The 21486-nt window shown below is 42.5% G+C and overlaps 1 protein-coding gene across 1 annotated transcript in view; it reads left to right on the top strand.

The window, feature by feature from the left end:
• The window catches only part of LOC115468531 (sacsin-like), a 75929-nt gene that overhangs the window by 33245 nt on the left and 21198 nt on the right, over positions 1 to 21486 (top strand). Inside the window, 2 exon segments of the mRNA XM_030200310.1 lie at positions 2874 to 4356; positions 11334 to 11425. Of these exon segments, the coding sequence (XP_030056170.1) occupies positions 2874 to 4356; positions 11334 to 11425 (1575 nt within the window).

The following is a 21486-nucleotide window of genomic DNA, read 5'->3' as shown; positions in this document are numbered from 1 at the left end:
TATGGGGGAATGCCAACATGTGCTTGTGTGTATCACAGTATCAGTTGTAGTATTTATCTTAAAAGATTCAAAAAAGATTGTGATTCAAACCTCTAAGAAAATGTCTCTCTGAAATTTGAATTATGACCTTCTTTGAATCTTTTAAGGTAAGTACTACAACTGATATTTTGATGCGCAGAAGCACATTTCAAGTCTGTTTTTGAAACTGGAATTGAACATTGAATAATTTTGTGTTTAGAACTGTTTTATATATATATATATATATATATATATATATATATATATATATATATATATATATAACGTCAGCCAGCCTCCAGCGTTCCATTTCCCCTCACTGTCTGCCCTCGCGTCAAGACATAATGACGTCAGAGGGCGGAACAGTGAGAGGAAAGGGAACGCTGGAGGCGAGCTGACGTCAGGAGGGGTGTTACGAACGGAAGCCAGCGCCACCCGTCCAGAGAATGTTCAGGTACAAATTGAGGGGAGGAGAGAATCGTGGGACATTGATGGGAGGGAGGGAGGGGAGAGGAAGGGGAGGGCAGGGCAGAGGAGAATTGATGGACAGGGATGGGATGGGAGGACAGTAGAGGAGAGAATCATGGGACATTGAGGGGAGGGAGGAAGGGAAGGGGAGGGCAGGGCAGAGGAGAATTGATGGACGTGGATGGGATGGGAGGACAGAAGAGGAGAGAATCGCAGGACATGGATGGGAGGGCAGGGAAGAGGAGAATCGCTGGACATGGAGGGGAGGAAAGAATTGCTGGACATGGAGGGGAGGGCAGGGGAGAGAAAAACAAAAGCTTACATGACAGCCTTCCTAGGGCCCGTTTCATTGTTGAGGAAACGGGTATGGTTCCACTAGTACTGTGATGGCGTGCCGTTGCTGGTCCGTCCGCCCTCCCTCCCACCAAGCACCAGGCTGCCGTCCCTCCAAGCATCAGGGCCCCCCCTCCTACGAAATTTAAAAGGCATACCTGGTCAGGGTTAAGGTGGCATCGGCAGCGGCAGCGAAAAGTGTGTTGTTTGCTCGGTGCGCCTTTGGCCTTCCCTTCTGTCTCTCAAGCTCTGCTCCTGCCCTCATTTCCTGTTTCCGCAAGGGCGGGACCAGAGCTTGAGAGACAGAAGGGAAGGCCGAAGGCGCGCCGAGCAAACAAACTTTTCGTTGCCGATGCCGCCCTAACCCCGACCAGGTATGCCTTTTAAATTTCGGAGGAGGGAGGGCGGGTGGCCTGGTGCTGGGTGGGACGGAGGGAGGCATGATGCTGGGTAGGAGGGAGGCCTGATGCTGGGTGCTGGGTGGGAGGGAGACCTGATGCTGGATGCTAGGTGGGGGGCCTGATGCTGGATGCTAGGTGGGAGGCCTGCCTGGTGCTGGGAGGGCAGGGGGGAGAGGAGGGTGGCTGGACCTGGGTGGCTGGAGGGGAGGGCAGGGGGAGAGGAGGGTTGCTGGACATGGATGGAGGGCAGGAAATGAAGAAGGAGGAAAGTAAAGAAATAAATGGAAAGGAAGCCCTGGAAACGGAGTTAAGAGAACAGATAGAGAACAGCAGAATCAGAGACTAGGACCAATATAGATAGAAAAACAAAATCACCAGACAACAAAGATAGAAAATTTTATTTTCATTTTAGTGTTTGGAATATGTCCAATTTGAGAATTTACATCTGCTGTCTTATTTTGCACTGGGTATACTGGAGCTGTAACAGCTTACAGAAATGATTTATAATGAAAAAAATCATGTTATTTTTTCTCCTATACTAGTATAATATTTTCAACGATGTCTGTTTATATGCGCCATGGCTGGTGTAAGGGGTGTGGCTATCATAGGGGTGGAGTCATATGTGGTGACCCTGCCCATAATGAGTACCGGCACCTGTTATTCAGGTTAAATTGCCCTGTTGGCACTTTGCGATAAATAATTAGATTTTGGGTTTCTGTTTGGGCACTCGGTCTCTGAAAGGTTCGCCATCACGTGTGTGTGTGTATATATATATATATATATATATATATATATCTTTTTGTGACCTAATGATGAAACAGAAGTGTTTTTCTTTTTGAGGAATCCTCTTTTTGGAAGTGGAATCTCTGAGAGCTTACTTCTGAGGGTCCTTTAAGTATTTTTTTTCTATATTTTTGTTTTATAGCTGTGAGTATTGGATTTAGTGACTAATATTTTATAACCTGGATATTCCTATGCTGCCACAAAGACATCCATGTCCCTTGTTTTGCCCCATTCTTAATTTGGACATTTTAGTTTGTAAAATAAATGTTCATGCTGGACTTACCAGCACATGAACGTCCATTCTCATGTATTTTAGAACAGGCTGAATGTCGGCAGATCCTGTTGTAAAACGCACGAGAAATGGATGCCCATATGTGATGTCCCAACTTGGATGTCCATATTCTGAGTTGGACGTCCTTTCTGAAATGCCATTTCTTGTGTCCTGTGGCATTCACATGTGTAAATAGGAGCATTGTAAAATGAGTATTTACATTGGTACGCCATTTACATTTGTAAGTGTCACTGTGCAAATGTCCTAAAATGAAACCTTTTGATTCCAGTACCCCAGTCCTCATTAGTAGCAGTAGGATTTGAATCTATTTTCTATCCCTTGTTCTGTGTATTAGGCAATCCGTAGTGCTGTCCAGTTGTGAAAGTGAAACATCTTCTAGAGTTACGATTTGAAATATTAAATATTTCTCTGAATTTGGACACATTCAGGAAGATGGCTGGGATATAATTTTAGGTGGGATTGAGTATGTATTTTGTGTATTGTTTAATAGCATTGTTTACATTTTATTATGAAAGTTGTGAAAATTAATGAAATTTTGAAACAGAGAATTTAATTATTTTTTTATTGGATTTATACAGATGTTCCAAGTATCTTCAGTGATGACCAGATTGGCATGTTGGATCCCCATCAAGTGCTTTTTGGTCGAAATGAATCAGGCCAATGTTGGCATCTTAAGGATGATAGAAAAGAAATTGATGAATTTGTGGACCAGTTTACACCATTTATTGGCATTTTTGGAAGCACAAAAGAGACATTTAGAGATGGAAGTTTTCCTGGGACAGTTTTCCGATTCCCTCTTCGTCTACAACCGTCTCAGCTAAGTTGCAATGTGTACAATAAGCAGAAAGTTTTGGAACTATTTGAATCTTTTAAAACAGATGCAGATACTGTATTGCTTTTCCTAAAAAGTGTGCGGAATGTGTCCTTGCATGTTCGGGAGACTGATGGAACAGAACGACTTCTTTTTAGGGTGACAGCAGATGAGAATAATAGTCTAAAACATGAAAGGTCTGACTCTATGAAAATTCTAGGAACAGCCATTGACAACTATTGTAAAGGAGTTCCTAGTAATATAATAACTTCTGTGACGTATCAAGTACACATAGAGGTGGAGGATGAGCAAGCTACAGAGCTGCAGAAAACATCTTGGCTGGTATGTAATAGTGTGGGAGGTCGAGGTATGTGCAGTGAGCTTGACCGTTTGGCTGATGACTTGAAATTCATTCCAACGATTGGCATAGCCATGCCTTTGTCAAACAGTAGGGATGAAAAGGGTGCTATGTGTGAATTTTCTGGGAGATCGTTTTGCTTCCTTCCTTTACCTCCAGGTGAAGAAAGCAAAACAGGTCTCCCTGTTCATATCAGTGGCTTCTTTGGTTTGACTGACAATCGACGGAGCATCAAATGGCGAGAACTGGATCAATGGCGAGATCCTTCAGCTTTATGGAATGAACTTCTTATAAAAACTTTGGTTCCCACGACATATGCAACTCTTATTTTAGAAGCGGTAAAACAAATGGAGACGCAGAAATATTCTGATTTCTCTCTGACTGCAGAACAAATTTACAGAATGTGGCCTGATTTGAACAAAATCAGGGTACACTGGAAGCCAATCATTGAACCACTGTTCAAGGAATTGTTGCAGAATGCTATTATTTATTCTGCAAGCAGTCACTGGATAAATGTAGACATGGTACACTTTTCAGAAATTGATGAAAATATGGAACTCACAGAAAGTGTTCTAAACTACCTCCAGGCTTCAGGGATACAGATTGCTAAGGTACCAGCAAATATTGCTGGTGCAATCCAGTTTTCATCCTCAAATGCTAAGCCAGTGAAGACGGTTACCCCTGCACTGGTGCGTCAGACATTGCGGAAATCGGGGCATAAAGGTTCTACTGATGAAAAACTTCATCTTTTAGAATTTGTGCTCAGTGACGAAGCTTACAGTGATCTTCTTGGATTGGAGCTTCTTCCGCTACAAAATGGAAACTTCACTCCTTTCTCCTCATCTGTATCAGATGAAGATATAGTTTACATAACCTCGGAGGATTATCAAAGGTAAAAAGCATTTGTGCTGTTTTATTGAAGTTCAATGATGATTTTATTTTCTGAGAAATGGTACAATAATTCTCATAAATCTTAACTATTACAAAATGATTTGCTGTCAGTCCATGGCTTACTAGGTTTCTGGCTGGAGTGTATAGTATGCAGAGAATGCATTTTTATGTTGTGGTGAGCTTTAGAAAATCAATATGAATAATAATGAAAGCCAGTTTTCCACTTTCCCTCAGAGTGAAGCTTTTTGAGAGGCTGTGATAGCTGCCTGCTTGATACCTTAGTCCTTGAGGGAGAGGCCAGACTGGTCTTGTTGTTCAAATTGTCTTTCCAAAGCGTGCTCTGGTTTTAAAAGTGCTTTCACAGCATATTTCGCTTTAAACATTAGGAACTGATACCCAGTTTTGGCAGTGCTTTTTTTTTTCACTTAGGCCTTCTGTGGCTCATTGAGATAGGGGAGGGAAGCACACATTTTGTTAATCACCTTATGTTCTTGCCTGTGAGAGAGTCTTGGGATGATCTCTAAGCTGGCCAAAAAATAAGTATTTCTGCTCTAGCCATAACAGATAAGCATGTAGTAACCAGACTTTTGATGATATGATATCTTTGATAAATGGAGGGGACAGAACATGAAGAGTCATCGTCACTCCTCTGACATGCATCAAATAGCAATTGTCACACAACAAAGAAGAGAAGAACAAACCTCCACAGCTCTCAATACACAGAAAGGACACAGTGGAGAAGCTAATAAAGATTGCTGTACATGATCGGTGGTTGCTTTGTTTTCACTGATCATCTCCACTGTATCCTTTCTGTGTCAAATAACAAATGTCTAGAGAGAATCCACAAAAGTGGAGAACTCAATAGATCCCAAGAGGCGTAAAGGCAAAAACAAAAAAGGTGGGAATATAAAAGCCAGGCTATCCAAAGATTGGAACCAAACTAAAATTAAAGTAACCAGCGTTTATTAATTTCCAAACAAATGATAATAAAACAGTTACACATAAAAATTGACTCGACACAACGTTGTGTTTTGGCTGGATAGGCCTACATCAGGAGTCTTGGAATTAGATACTAGTATAATGATTGAATCTCAAAACCTGAGTTCAGGATTCCAAAAGTAAAAGAACTGCAGACAGAACCTAATGAGTGGTCACTGAGGTCAGACTAAAAGGCTTGTAATTTCCAACCTCCTCCTTACTTCTGCTCTTGTGCGGAGGGTCCACATTCATCCTTCTCTAGTCCTCCTGGACATTCCAGACTCTCTTTGGGTTTGGATGGAACCTTCTCTTAACCCTTCTCTTGATCTCTCCTTTAGCAGGTTTCTTCCTTCACTTTCTCCCTGCTTGTAATCCTCAGGCTCCGGGCGTTGCAGATTATATTTTTCTTTTAAAAATGGTGAGTGCTATACAGAAAATCAGAGCAGAATATTTTGACATTAGGTGTTACTCAATTAGGAGCTTTGTTTTTCTTAGTTTCCTTCTAAGTGCATTATTAAATTCTGGTCTGTTAAATACGTCTTTTTTTTTTTCATCCCAGCCAAGTGACATCTTTCCTGGTAGCTAATAGGAAAATTGGATCTGATGTAATGGATCCAATTGTTCGTTCATCTGAAGATGGTAGTTCGTATTTTATTATTACTGGAGGTTATCTGTACTCCCACTGTTTTTTTCTTTTTCCTGTATTTGAACATTTTCATTTTCTTCTTTTCTTTTTGATGACCACTTCCCCCATTATTGAGGACTTTAGTGATAAAAGGGGCAATGGTTTAATTTGCCTTATTATAAAGAGAAGTTGTTTCTTTTTTTTTCCCTTTGTTTATTTGTACTGTTCACTTTTCTGTACAAGCGGCTTGCTTGGTATATTATTTTTTATATTATAATGGCATAACAACAACAACAACAAAAAAGAATATTTTGACAGCTAAGATTAAGGGGTCATGGATTTTGGTATACCACCTTTCTGTGGGTACAACCAAAAGCGCATTACATATATTATATGTAGGTAGCTTTTCTGTCCCTAGTGGGCTCACAATCCAAGCTTTGTACCTGGGGCAATGGAGGGGTTAAAGGAGCTGCCATGGGAATCAAACCCAGTTCCACTGCACAAACCATTAGGCTACTCCTCTTCATGCAGGAGCATAGAATAAATAAGACTACGTGGATAAAACTAAAACCTCATAACGTTATTATCTAAATAATAATCATGAATCAAAGTGAAGTTTTCCACCTTGTAACACATTGAAAAAAAATGTATCCACAAAGAGCTACCACCACATTAAAGATTTTGACCTGTGGATTTGCAAAATTATCATTATATTCACGTGACTTTTAACCTGTCTATAAAACTGAAAAAAGAATTCCACTGTACAGGTGCTGTAATAGGAAACAGGGTTCTATTGCTTGTGTACTGAACATCTGCTCAGTTGAATTAGAAAGACTGCTATAGTTGGTCGGGATGGCTTTTGCCTTCTTATTTTTCGCAAAATTTATGCAAGGAGAATGCAGTAAAGGTTTCTGACTTCTTGACTAGTGGCAGAAATGAGCAAACTCTGCTTCTCATAATGTTTTAGGAGTGTGCTTAGCCATCGTTATTTATATAGTTCCATTAAACATTTAGGAGGTAATTTTATAACTGTACACATGCATAAAAAGTGTGCACTTAGCTTTCTCCCTTCAAACTTGGCTGGATTTTCACTTAGAAAGTGTGCATGAACTTCTGCCTTGAGAATTATACCCCAGGGAAACTTCGCTTACTTATCATTTCTATAGCGCTGCTAGACATACGCAGTGCTGTACACTTGAACATGAAGAGACAGTCCCTGCTCGACAGAGCTTACAATCTAATTAGGACAGACCAACAGGACAAACAAGAAGTAAGGGAATATTAAAGTGAGGATGATAAAATAAGGGTTCTGAATATGTGAATAAGGGTTAGGAGTTAAGGGCACGTACAGATTTTCAGTAACCATCTGTCTGTTTTTAGGGTTATATATCATATTACATTTTTCTCGCTTTTTAAACCTATGCCCATAAGTGCAGACCCCTCCACAATCTTGCCCCCAGCTACTCCTTCACTCAGTCCTGGTAAATTTTACATACATACAAGTTGTACGTGCAAAGGTTAAATCCCACATTGAGTGGACAGGTTTGTAAAGCCCATTTCTGAGAGTAAAGTAAAGCCTTACAGAAATGCTTTTAAAAGTTATAAAGCTTTGTCCATGTGTAAAAACATGGGTATGTGTGAGTGTACCTATGTGAAAAAAAAATAGGCACTTGGAAAGAGTGCGCCTGCTTTTATGCGGACCATACATAGGCCATCTTGGGGTGTAGTTTGAGGGGAGCTGGGACAGATATATATCTTTTTATTTTATTAAATATGTGAGTACGCTTATCTGCCTTGATGTAAGTTTATGCAAGAGGAATTGTGCTTTACTGGGGCTAGTTCTGGGTGCCTATTTTATAAAGGCATATAGGTGCCAAAGTTGTTTTTATAAAATAAATGCTTTTTGATTTTCCACATAACTGCCCTGTTATATAGAGGTTAATTGTCAAATAGCCCCACAATAGAGAGTTGCATGGGGACAGAAATGCGACCCATCCCCGCCCGTCCCCGACAGAATCAAACCCGTCCCCGCTCATCCCCGCCAGAATCTAACCCATCCCCACCCGTCCCCGTGAGTAATCTCCATCCCCGCCCGCCCCCGTGAGTGATCTCCTCCATCCACGCCCATCCCCATAAAAAAAACAGCAGGGTGGACCAAATACAGGTGGTGATTTCAAATGATGTACTCAGAAAAAAAAGGGGGGGATACTGTAGGTTATTTCTAGTATTAGATTTTATTGCTACCTGTTATCAATTGCTAGTCATTAAAGAAGGGCAGGTTTCTAACATTTGCACTTTTCTTCCTGGTGTGACTGTTCTAGGGGTTAGGAGAATGCTCGTTTTAGGTAGTTTTGTGTTGGGTGCAACTGTACACTGAGCCCAGCATCCCCTGTTTGCTGCCAGTCACTTGCAGGCATTTGTAATTCTAGCCTAGAAGCTGTAAAAAAAAAAAAATACAGAGGGCAGCATAAAAAGCTGCAAAATGCAGCTTCTCAAACCCAATGGTAAACGAAGGGCTTTGTTTGCATCCCTTGTTCATGTCCCGTAACCGTTCCCTCAGCTCCTCCAAAGTGCAGAGAGGGTTAAGCAGCCCTCTAGCTCACATTTGAAGGAACCTACCACCACAGACTGAAAGTATCAACCCCCCCCCCTGTAGCCAGAGCAGGAGGATGTCCAGCTCCTCTCCTCCTCCTCCAACTAGAGAGCAGACGCTACAACCAAAAAGGTCTGTCTCCCCCCTCCTCCTCGCTCTCCCTCACCCAACCCCCACATTTAGTTTGCTACCTTGACCAGAGGCGCATAAACGTCAGCCTTAAGGACACTTTCTACAGGTAGGCAGGCTAGAGAAGGCTGAGATCAGCCAGAGAGGCATGGGTGGGGATTAGCCTAGTTGCTCCAGTTTTTATTTCACTTCAACTTCTTGTTGCTAGAAACGTGCAATGCCTTCCCTTTCAGCTAATGGCGAGTACTGTCTGATCGCTCTTTTATTTACAAGCGAAAAATGCCTTTCCTGCGGCTTTCTTTTTTTTAAGGGGAAGTTGTTTAAAAATGCTTTTTTTGGGGAGCTGAGCTGGATTTAAAATATCCGTATATCTGTGTGTGTTCCGTTTCTCTAATATATATATATATATATATATATATATATATATATATTTTTTTTTTTTTTAACCTGCGGTGGGATTACAAACTGGAACCCAGGAAGTGTGTTTATTGCGCTTTAATCCAAAGGTGTGTTGAGGGGTCTAGTCCTGTTTCCTTCACTAGAGCTGCCAAGCTACCCAGTTCCAGGAGGGAGATTTTAGGCTGGTCTGACAACCCTATCTCAGTGCATTATGGAACCTGCAGCACTGATTTTAGGGGGATAGGCTAGAGTCCCGAGGTAAACCATATCTCTTGGTTTAACTGAGGAAAACTGAGAAACCCAGTGGATCTGTTATCCTATCCTGTCAAAAACTCTCGAAACCACACTAAAGGAGTCTGCATTATGCCCAGTTTTACAGATGATATAGGAGAATCTCATGATCAGCCCCTAATTTACTCAAGCTATTTGCACTCAAACATAACTTTAATGCTATCTTGGGGCCTATTCCCCCCTCAAAATAGCAACATTATTTTGACTTCCATACCAAAGAATACCCAACCCAGTCTAAGTGTAGTCTCTAACTACAGACCAGTGGCTTCAATCCAATTATTGGTAAAGGTAATGGAAGGGTTAGTCACACACCAACTAATGGACTGTCTCCAACTTCACTCCATTTTACATAGCTCACAATCTGGTTTTAGACCTTCTCACAGTACTGAAACTGTTCTCACCACCCTCCTAGCTAAATTTAGATGAAAACTTAGATTTGGTAATAAAATATTACTACTCCAATTTGATATGTCCAGTGCCTTTGATACTGTTGATCATAATATCCTTCTAAACATCCTTGCCCATAACAGAATCTATGAAACTGTGTGTTCTTAGACTTCCAAGTGAAACAATTGGGTACAATTTCATCAGCATGGTCCCCTGTTTGTGGAGTGCCCCAGGGCTCTCCATTGTCTCTCATCCTACTTAACATCTTGTTGATACCATTAGGCAATTTACTAGAGAAAAATGGTTTCCCAACATTCATGCATGTAGACAATGTTACCATCTATATTCCATTTACTAAAGAAATAAATGAAATTACTCATACCATCAGATTAGGTATCTCTCTAATGGAATCTTGGGCATCCAGTTTCAAATTAAAACTCAATAACGACAAAATTAAATTCTTAATAGATACTAATCCTCATCATGCTATAAATCTTAAATCATTTACCACTGAGAACATCACATATCCCCTTGACCCAACTATGAAAATCTTAGGAGTCACAATTGACCAATTCCTCACTCTAGATAACCAGATTTCCAAAGTGGTCTCAAGTGTCTTCAATTCATTATGAAAATTGATGAGACTAAGACCATTCTTCGCAAAATCAGTCTTCCATACCCTAGTCCACTACCTAGTCCTAACAATATTTGGTTATTGCAGCTCTGTTTATGCAGGACTTAAAGGGGATCGCCTCAAAAAACTTGCTTTTTGCTCAGCAGCCAACCTAAAATTCCCTGGAAGCAGGTTCACCCGAACCAAAACACCATGCTGTTTTCATGGTGGGCGTCAGGAGCTCTGTTTGATTTTCAGTTCTGTTCCATTGTGGTATTAGCTAAGTATTGGGTCGCTGTCTTTTGATTTTATTATATAATCATATATAACAGTGATTAAAATTAAAAAATTAATTTAATAATGACAAAAGTTAGCCCAGCATAGGAGGCAAATGATTAATACACACGATAAGCTGTAGATCTGGAATAGCTTAGTGCTATAGGAGATCACATAGCCTATTTGATTTGCTTTATGATGCCTTCTATTTGGCTTTTTCTTGTTAACATAGTAACTGACAGCAGGTAAAGACCTGTACGGTCCATCCAGTTTGCCCAACAAGATAAACTCATTTTGCATGGTATGCAATACTTTATATGTATACCCAAGTTTGATTTGTCCATGCCATTCTATAGCAAATAGTAGAATAAAATAAAGTTTGCCACTGCATGATTGAAACCTCCTCCTGGGGATAATGAGTGCTGTCTCCACATTGTTCCCAGTAGCTGCCTGCTCAGAGGAACAGAAAGCTGGACTACAGAATCAAACCCAGATTCTACATATGAGTCCACTGGACCAGCCCAACCTATATTTAGTTCTTTTTAATGATTGTCTTCTAGCTTCTAGACTTGATTGTCATGTAGCCTATGCAAAATCACTGTTCATGAATTTTTTGTTTTCAGTTTAGTGGTGTTAATTTTTTTTTATTGGTCCCATGCTAAGAATAGTTTTCATTTCCATTACTAGTTCACTTTTTCCTGGCCTTGAAGGAAGACTACTGTTGGAGGACTTGAAACCTGGAATTCTGACTGCTTTGAAAGAAGCTTCCAGAAGTCGAGGTAAGATAATTTAGGGGTCCTTTTACTAAGGTGTGCCGAAAAATAGCTGGTGTAGACATGTGTATTGGCCGCGCGCAGGTCCATTTTTCAGTGCACCTACAAAAAAGACCTTTTTTGGGGGGCCGAAAATGGATGTGTGGCAAAATAAAAATTGGCGTGCATCTATTTTGGGCCTGAAACCTTACCGCCACCCATTGATTTAGTGGTAAGGTCTCATGTGTTAACTGGGCAGTAATGGTCTACACGCGTACAATACCAATTACTGCCCAGTTAGTGCCGTTACCAGAAAATTTCCAGTGCGCTTAGTGGATGCACATAAAAAATGAAATTACTGCCTGGGCTGTGTGGTAGCTGGGCCGTAGTTCAAAACTGATGCTTGTAGGATGAGCGTACGCGCCTACGCAGGTTAGTATGCAAGTAAGAGGGGAAACTAATTTTTTACTGCACCTTGATTTACCACATGGGTCACCAAACTGCAGTATTTTGGTAAGACAGATTGCTGACTCACATGGTAAAGGACTAACATTGAGTGTGAGCTACCTCACACACAGCATTAGTCCATTGGCCCGGGACTATTGGGTGACCTGATGCACTCAGACTGCATCTTAAAGGGGCCGTGGTGCTGTTCCTGCCACCCCTCGATGATCACTCTAATCCCCTGATCACAAAACCCTCCCTCGATAGTAAGCTCCCCTCTGATCAAACCCCAAAAAGACCTCCACCCCCAAGGAGGGGGGAGCTATCAGCCCATACATGGTGGTCTAAAGGGTCCTAGGCAGGAGTGATCCCTAGTTGTGGGGGTACTACCACTTGGGGTAATACTGGTAATTCTGGCCCTTGCCAGTACTGCCAAGGACCAGAAGTGGGAATCACTCCTGCCCAGGACCCTCTAGACCACTAGGTATGGGCCATTAGGCCTCTGGGGGTGTGGGGGATATTATTGGGTTGAGGAGTAGTTTGATTGGTGGAGGGTTTTCATGCATTTGCATGTTTTGCATCTCATTACTAGGTACTAAGTGGTGACTTAGTTGTCATTGCGTTATGGTAATTTATCATGTTAAGTCTTTTAACAAGCGTTAAGGGACAGATAATGTGACTTAGGGGGAAGTTATCAAGCTGTGTGAGGCCATGAAGTCTTTGTGCTAATTTTACTAAATGGTGGTAAGATTCTTGCCAATTATGTAACTTATAAATAGGGAGATTTTTGCAAACCAGAACTTTTTCTTCATCCCCAGAAGACAAAGTTCCTTATTTTGATATTTTTGTTAAGTACATTTTTATTTATTTAATTTTTGCTATTTATTTAAATATGATGGCAGGATACAGAATACATTTTCACTATACTAATAATGTTGAGCGTTTTCTCAGCATACACTATAATCACACAATATTTATATATATAATTTGTTCCATTTGTGTGTTGCTCATGCTGTGTCCCCAGCTCCAAAAATGTTATTTGTGCTGCCTCTTTGGGAGATTTAATTATTGATTTTATTTCTGTAAGGCCCACTCTTGGTATCATATCAAGTATCATTCCTTGACCTTAGTTGAGCACAAAATAAAATTAAAATGCTTTTCTCAAGGGACATATAGCAAGTTTTTAAATATATTCCTGTGGGTAAGCACGGGCTTCGGAACATTACCTGGCCCCCTGAGGGTAAAACAGTGTATGTCTTTTCATAGCTAAAGTAAGAGATGTTTCCAGGGCTTGAGGGAACGACATTGTGTATAAATTCTTTTTATCTGGTAGTTGTTTATTGGGCACTGTGGTTAGCTTGTACCACCTGTGAGTTCTGCAGAGCACTCTGTGCAAGCTGCAGCCTAACAAGAACACCAGAGGCACTGAGTGAGCTAGATAATAAATGGGGTGACAGGGCTCTGTTAGTTGGACAGAGTGGATTATCTGGTGTGGGTTATGGGATGACCAGGCTCCATGGATGGAACAAGAGGTGGCACTGGAGCCACTGAGGGGTGGGATAGGGAGTGCAGGCACCACTTACTAAAGTGAAAGTGACAACAGGGGGATACATGGTGTAGCTTCCAGGGAGGCCAAACCCCACAATCTATACAGGAGGTAGTATATCAGACTCTTCACAGTGAGAAGGAAATTGAAGCCCTATTGCTATAGCAGAGGAGGAAGAGATAGAAGGCAGAGGGGAAGGGTAGGAAATATTGTGGCAGCAGAGTGAAGGAAGAGCCAGAGACCATGGAAACATAGATCACTCACCCTCACCCCCGTCCACAGGCATGCTCACTCACTGTTACACCCTGCCCACACACACACTGATCCCTTGTATCACATACTCACTGACACAAACAGTATTCCCCCCCCAGCTACACTTGCACACAAAGCTCATTCACGTCAACAGTGTGAGCCTAAGGCCCTTGCTGCTCACTAGGCAAAGTAAGGGACGAGCTTTTGACTGGCTCCAGCAGAGCATAGCCGCTGTCAAAGTGTCCGTAGTGGATGGCTTGCCATTTGGGGGGAGGCTGAAATGTTTTCAAGAAAGTTGGCCCCTTATAACCTTCAACTGGTATGTTCTTCAAATAGTCTGTCTCGGGTATGACCTCAATTGGTATCTAAAACCTCCAAATAGCCCACAGAGAGCTCACTCATTCAGCTCTCAGCACAGGCAGGTACTTGCAGAGGAACTCTCAGCCCTTCTGCAGGCCCATGCGGTAGAACCCATTCCACCGGAGGGGGGGGGGGGGGGGGGAGGATTCTATTTCAGGTACTCTTTGTGCAAAAGAAAACAGGGGGGGGGGGGGGGGGATGTGTCCCATCCTAGACCTAAGAGCCCTGAACAAATTCCTGGTCAAACAAAAGTTCAGGATGGTTTCCCTAGGCACTCTTCTTCTCATGATTCAGGAAATTGGCTATGCTTCTGGACTTAAAGGATGTATACTCGTATCCTGATACTTCCAGCCCATCAGAAGTATCTTCTATTTTAGTTGGGAATACATCACTTCCAGTACCATGTGTTGCCCTTTGGCCTCGCGTCAGCTCCCAGGGTCATCACCAAATGTCTAGAGGTAGTTGCACCGTCGCTACGCAGTCTGGGAGTTCATGTGTTCCCATATCTCGATGACTAGCTGGTGAAGAGCACCTCCGAGGCTGGTGCTCAGGAGTCCATGCAGTATTTGGGTGCTCGAGCTACTAGGGTTGATTTTAAACTACCCCAAGTTCCACCTTCTCCCTGCCCAGCGATTAGAGTTCATTGGAGCCCTGCTTGATATACAGAAGGTTTGAGCCTACGTCCTGGAGATGAGAGCGGACACTCTTGTTGCACTTGCTTCCAGGGTTCAAGCCTCTCTGCAGGTCAAAGCTCAGCAGAATTTGAGATTATTGGGTCACATGACTTCCACAGTATACATTACACCCATGACATATCTTCTCATGGGATCAGCCTAATGGACCCTGTTTTCTCAGTGGTGTCAAGCCACAAGGAGCTTGGAAGATGTCATCCAAGTGTCCCCAGAGCTTGTGCGCTCCCTTCAGTGGTGCAGCATTCGATCCAATTTGACGCTGGGACTTCCATTCCAAGTTCCTCAGCCACAAAAGGTGTTGACGATGGATGCATCTGTCCTGGGTTTGCAGGCTCATTTAGATGTGCTTCACATCCAAGGAGTTTGGTCCACACAGGAAACAAATCTTCAGATGAATCTCCTGGAGCTTCCGGCGATCTGGAACGCTCTAAAGGCTTTCAGAGATTGGCTATCTTTTCAAATTGTGCTCATTCAAACAGACAATCAGGTTGCCATGTATTACACCAACAAGCAGGGGGGCACCGGATCTTGCCCTCTATGTCTGATTGGGCTTGCCAGCACAGTGTGTTCCTTTGAGCCACTTATCTGGTGGGCAAAAACAACAGCCTGGCCGACCTACTTTGCAGGGTAATGCAACCTCACGAGTGGTCTCTCAATATGGGCATTGCAGATGAGATCTTCCGAGCGTGGGGCACCCCCATCTGTTCCAGGCTTCAGGCCCACGACAGCTTGGCATCAGATACCTTCCCCCTCAATTGGGGGACAGGTCTTCTGTATGCACATCCTCCCGTACCTCTAGTGGGGAAAACTTTTTTGAAACTCAAGCAAGACTTCAGAACCATGATTCTGATTGCACCATACTGGCCACGGCAGATATGGTTCCCTCTTCTTCTGGAGTTATCCTCTGAAGAACCATTGAGATTGGAGTGTTTGCCGACCCTCATCAAGCAGAATGAGGGGTTTCTTCTACATCCCAATCTCCAGTCTCTGGCTCTCACAGCTTGGATGTTAAGAGCCTAGAATTCGCTTCCTTGGGTCTTTCAGAGGGTGTCTCCCAGGTCTTTCCTGCTTTCAGTAAAGACTCCACTAAGAGGTGCTATTCTTTCAAATGGAGGAGATTTGCTGTCTGGTGTGAGAGCAATGCCCCAGAACCCCTTGTTTGCCCTACACAGATCAGCTTGAATACCTTCTACACCTATCAGAGTCTGGTCTCAAGACCAACTCCGTAAGAGTTCACCTTAGTGCTATTAATGCTTATCAACGTGTAGAGAGGGTAAGCCCATCTCTGGACAGCCTCTAGTTGTTCGCTTAATGATAGGTTTGCTTTTGTCAAAGACCCTGTGAAACCTCTGCCTATGTCATGGGACCAACGTTGTTCTTACTCAGCTGATGAAAGCTCCTTTTGAGCCACTGAATTCCTGCCATATGAAATACTTGACCTGGAAGGTCATTTTCTTGGTGGCTGTTACTTCAGCTCATAGAGTAAGTGAGCTTCAGGCCTTAGTAGTGGATGCACCTTATGCTAAGTTTCATCACAACAGAATAGTCCTCTGCATGCACCCTAAGTTCCCTCCGAAGGTCGTGCTGAAGTTCCAACCAGTCGATTATCTTGCCAACATTCTTTCCTTGACCTGATGCCCATCCTGGCGAGATCACCTTGCACACCTTGGACTGCAAGCGAGCATTGGCCTATTACATGGAGAGGACAAGGCCCCACAGAAAGTTCATCCACCCAACTTTTTGTTTCTTTTGATCCCAACAGGATTGGGGTCGCCATTGGGAAGTGCACCGTTTCTAATTGGCTGACACTTATACCCAGGCTGTGCTGGCCCTAGAGGGTCATGTCAAGGGTCACAATGTCAGAGCCATGGCTACATCGATGGTCCACTTGAGGTCAGCCTCCATTGAAGAAATTTGCAAGGCTGCGACATTGTCTTCAGTCCACATATTCGCATCACACTACTGCCTTGAGCAGGATACCCGACATGACAATCGTTTTGTGCAGACAGTGTTGCAGAATCTGTTTGGGGTCTAGAATCCACTCCACCCTCCTAGGCCCATTTTATTCTGTTGTAGGCTGCACTCTCAGTCACTTTGTATATAGTTTCAGGTTAATCTGCGTTATGTCCTCACCATTGCGAGGCCCAATTGTGCAGTGTTTGTTATTTGTAGTAAGCCTGGATGCTAGGGATTCCCCACTTGTTAGAATAGATAGGCCTACTTGTCCTCGGAGAAAGCGAAGGTACGTACCTGTAGCAGGTATTCTCTGAGGACAGCAGGCCTTATATTCTCACAATCCCTCCCACCTCCCCTTGGAGTTGTCTCCTTTATTATTTTTTTCCTTTTTTGCTGTTGTACTCAACTAAGGTGATCTTGCTCATGCAGTAGGTGGGAAAGCACTCACACATGAGCGGTAGAGTGTGTCTTGTGCGCCACAACGCTCTTATGCTTGTCATATGTTCCGGACTGGGCAACGCAGCCTGCGTTACCTGCTTGTGAGAATATAAGGCCTCCTGTCGGCAGAGAATACCTGCTACAGGTAAGTATTCTGAGCCAGAAAGACTCCCTTTGGACCTTGACATCAATAAGCCCCTAATCAGCCACCTAAGCATCATTCTATGCAATGGCCACTGTTAAGTGTGCTACCAGGTCCTTTAGGACAGTGAAACCAGCATTTTCAGTCAACCTGGGAAGCAGAAGTCAGGCATTGAATTAGGAGCCTTCCAGACGGAATGGCACAGTGTTTTTTATACAAGCTACCAAGCAGCTCTTAATCCATTTTTTGACTAGCTTTTCGGGGCTAAGTCCTCTCTTCTCCCAACCACACAATACTTTCTGCAGGTCAGAACAGAATGTGCTAAGTGTGGAAACACTAGAAAATATGTGAATCATTCTAGTATTGTCATCTTTTGCTCATGCTGTTCTCCTTGTGGCAGGGGGAGGGGGTTAGGTCCCAAGTGCTGGTGAACAAACGTACTGGTAGTCCAAAAAAAGGTATCATCTTATATGTATATATTTACTTTGTATTTTGTAATGAACTGCACACTCAAGTGGACAAATATGACAACCACATTACTTCTCAACACACAGACAAGAAAAAAGAAACTGGTTTTGTGTTACCTATTATATACAGGAACAATTCACAACTTTATAAATTATCACCTCATTATTCTCTGTTTCCATACTGTGAAGAATAAGGGGCTGTCCTATCCTGGATAGGCCACTAGATGGCGCTGTTCCCTATGGGGGAAATGTCCAGGATGAGTCACTAGAGGGAGCCAGTAGGGGAATGTCCAGGTGGAAGTTGCTAGGACCAAGGAGAGTCCTGGGATGGAAACAGGTGTAAGTTGTTATGGGCTGGGTACTGCCTGGAATTAGGGGGGAAGAGCCTATAGGGGTGGAGAAGTGCTGTAAATAAATAAATAAATAAATAAACTAACTAATAAAACCTTCAGTTATAAGAAGCCTGGTGTTGGTGAACATTAGTGAAAGGTGAAGAGGAGGCAGAGAACTCCCCTGTGGTTGAGGCACAGTCCTGGTGAATTACTGAGAAGTGTAGAGCCCAACCGTGACTGTGTGTGAAGGAAGCTAAGCAGGGTCAGCCCTGGCCAGGTCTTGGAAGGGTGACCAGCTCACAATACCTAGTCAGAAGAAGTAGAATAGCTGGACCCATATCTGGTGACACTACTACATTGATTTAAAATGGATTGGACATTGGTTTAATCATCTCAGATTTATTTAGTGTGGCGTGCCATCTAACAGATGCAGATCTAAAAAAGATATCCAAATAACATTGTGTACCTGTCTTTTGAGCAGCAAATTACTTTGTTGAGATTATTACTTCTGGTGTTTTTTTTTTCCTTGCATGTCTGTATGTGTAGCTCCTTTGTTTCTATGCTCACATCATGGGAAAAATCAGTACCTGTTAAGATGTTGCCCTTACTTTGAGAGACTCCCCTTTGGTTTGTAGGTTTCTAGTCTACAAGGTTAGAACACTGTCATTTCTCTTTGGCCAGCAAACGTCTGTTAACGCACCATTATACATCAGTTCTGCAGTCAGAAAGAGACAGACTTGGTTTGAAAGTTCACGCATTCCATAATTACTATCAATAGGAAAGACTCCAGAAATGTTAGGTATATCTCAAGTCACATTTCTGCCCAGAATAGTAGATGATGCAAGTTATAAATAAATAAGTGCCTATTTTTAATGAAGCATTGCTTCCTTTTGCCATTGCAGGGCAGATTTCTTTATGCTGGTTATTTTTTCTTAAATGTCATTTGAATATTGTTCTTCCATGCAACATCTTCTAATCAGTGTGATTATATTATAGCACATCATCATCTTTGGGGCTATGCAGGTAGGATTACTGGTTGCTGAGTGTGATGATTTAATGCCTGGAGTTTGGGTGCATAACTTGATTCTTCTTTTTTTTTGTGCTTTACTATCAATCTTTTTCCTCAATGCAATCTCAGACTAATCAAGAAAAGCACATAGAATTTGATGCTTATTTTAGAAGCATTGTTCATGTTTTAGACATTCATATTGTATGGATGTCAAAATCTGATTTTACAAAGCCAGGATAAGAATGTCTAAAATTAAAGAACATACATCTGGCAAAGGGGCATGGCCTGGGTGTTCTGGATGGGATTTGGAGAGGCTAAAAATATGGATGTCCATTCCCCGTTGCTGAAAGGGAATGAATGTCCATAAAGATCGACATTGGGAGTTAGATTTGCTACCTGGACCATCAAGGGCATCTTTGCTGGAAGGCAACTGTTTGTACTTATCCTGTTTTCATTGTAGACATAACAAAGGGTAAGTGCAAGGCAGGGAGTGTGCCCAATATTTTTGCCCTGCATGCACTACACAGGGCAAGTAGAGCCCCCATAGTACCATATTCTGTGATGCTGCTGCCCTAAACTCCTCCCCCTCCCAGCAGGTCTAACACTCCCTCCCTCCACCAACAGTTCTGATCAGACATAAGGGGTGGGGGGTCGAGAGGGTGATGGGACATAAAGTGGGGGTTCAGGAGGAAGATCAGAGATGGGTGGGGGTGTCGGGTGACAGCAATCTGAAAGTCTGTGTTGCTATTGCATAGAATAGGCGTTCATGTGCTGTGAAATGGACGTCTCTGTTCCTGCTTATTTCCCATCCATATTTTGGGTGGGTACCCTGGTTACAGCGGTGACTAAGGAGTCCACCTTGCTGGTATATGGGGCATTGCCCTTAAAAAAGAAAAGGATGGGTTTGTATCTAAAATGGATGTTCCTGCTGCACGTAGCGCCGCAAAGACGTGCATTTCACCATGCATTTTAGAACAGGTTCTGCGTTGGCAGATCCTGTTCTTAAATTATAGGGGAACTTCAGATGTTCTGACTTGTAAGACTGATTTCCATTTGAATGTTCTTTCTAAAATGCCCTTCCTAATCCATAACAAATAACTTGAGAAGGGCACATTACTTCCTGACACAAGAAGGACCTACTGGCCCCTCTTCTGCTGTTAGTTACATGCTTTTCCCTTGAATATTCTGAAGTGGTCCAACTCGGAAGAGGGCAAGTGAGAGTAAAATGTGTGTCCCCACCCTACTCTTGCCATCTTCAGACACTTTACTGGCTCGGCTCTTAAGCTACTTTGTTGTCCTCCCACCCCTCCCCATGTATAAGAATGTACATGGGGTACGTTGATGTCGTCATCTTTTTCCCTGCTAGGATTGGGAATAGGGGAACAGAGGACATTCCCATTGCTTGCTTTAACCTAAGACTGGTTTTCTTGGGGAATTTGCTAGCAGCTAGCATGAATGGTACATATTTTAAAATTCATATCAATATTGACTGTGCTGTTGAGGCAAAGTTTGTGTGCCCTTGGCAAAATCTGTTATAATTGCTTGCTTTCTCACTGTTTTTTTACATTCATTCTATTAGCACAGTACCTGGAGAACTTTTTCCTATTTTATATCTCCCACCTAAACTGTGCTGAATTCGGTAATTGTAGCAATGATCATTGGCCAGAGGCCGTGAACCATAGCACCTTCCAGAACCATGTAATCTTGAGTTCTGTGGCTAGTGGCTGTCACCATTATGTGATGACTGCAGTTCCCTCCCTTCTCCCCCTCTCCAAGAGGTTTTTAAACATTGTCTGTACAGCACTCTTAGCTCTGTGGTAAAATAACACAACTTAACAGTAACTACGTTGATAACTTCCCCCTTAAGCTGGCTGTTACGTGGAATTTTAATTTTTTTAATTTGCACGGAAAAATTTACTAAGTCACATGAGAATATTTTTAGAGCAAATTTAGGAGGTCTTTTACTAAGGCGCGCTCATGTTTTTGGCGCACACTAATTGTAGGCACGCTAAATGTTAGAGATGCCAATGCATTTCTGTGGGCATCTCTAACGTTTAGCGTGCGCGCTAAAAACGTGAGCGTGCCTTAGTAAAAGACTCCCTTAATTGATTAGGCCCCAGTATGTAGATGATAAAACATGTTACGAGAAAAGAACAAAGGAGACCTAGGAAGACTCATGAACTCCCAAACTGATAAGCTGGTATTATGAAATATAAATCTAATACTGTTGTGTTAAGAAACAGAAAAAAACTTTGTTTCAGTGTTTGGATCTGTTCAATGTAAATAGAATGTTTCTTTGTTACTGTGAAGAGTAATTACAGCATAAAATGAAACAAAGTTTCTGCACTTACATTACTGGGGATACAGTTAATGCTTTGAATCCAAGATAACAAACCTGTTTGCATGGTGTTTATGGTGTTTGGAGTGTGCAAACTCTAGTACTGGCATGC

This window comes from Microcaecilia unicolor, chromosome 4, assembly GCF_901765095.1.
Source record: "Microcaecilia unicolor chromosome 4, aMicUni1.1, whole genome shotgun sequence".
In the NCBI taxonomy this organism is placed as follows: domain Eukaryota; kingdom Metazoa; phylum Chordata; class Amphibia; order Gymnophiona; family Siphonopidae; genus Microcaecilia; species Microcaecilia unicolor.
Note: the sequence above shows the minus strand (reverse complement) of the source record. Positions and strands in the feature narration are given on the sequence as shown.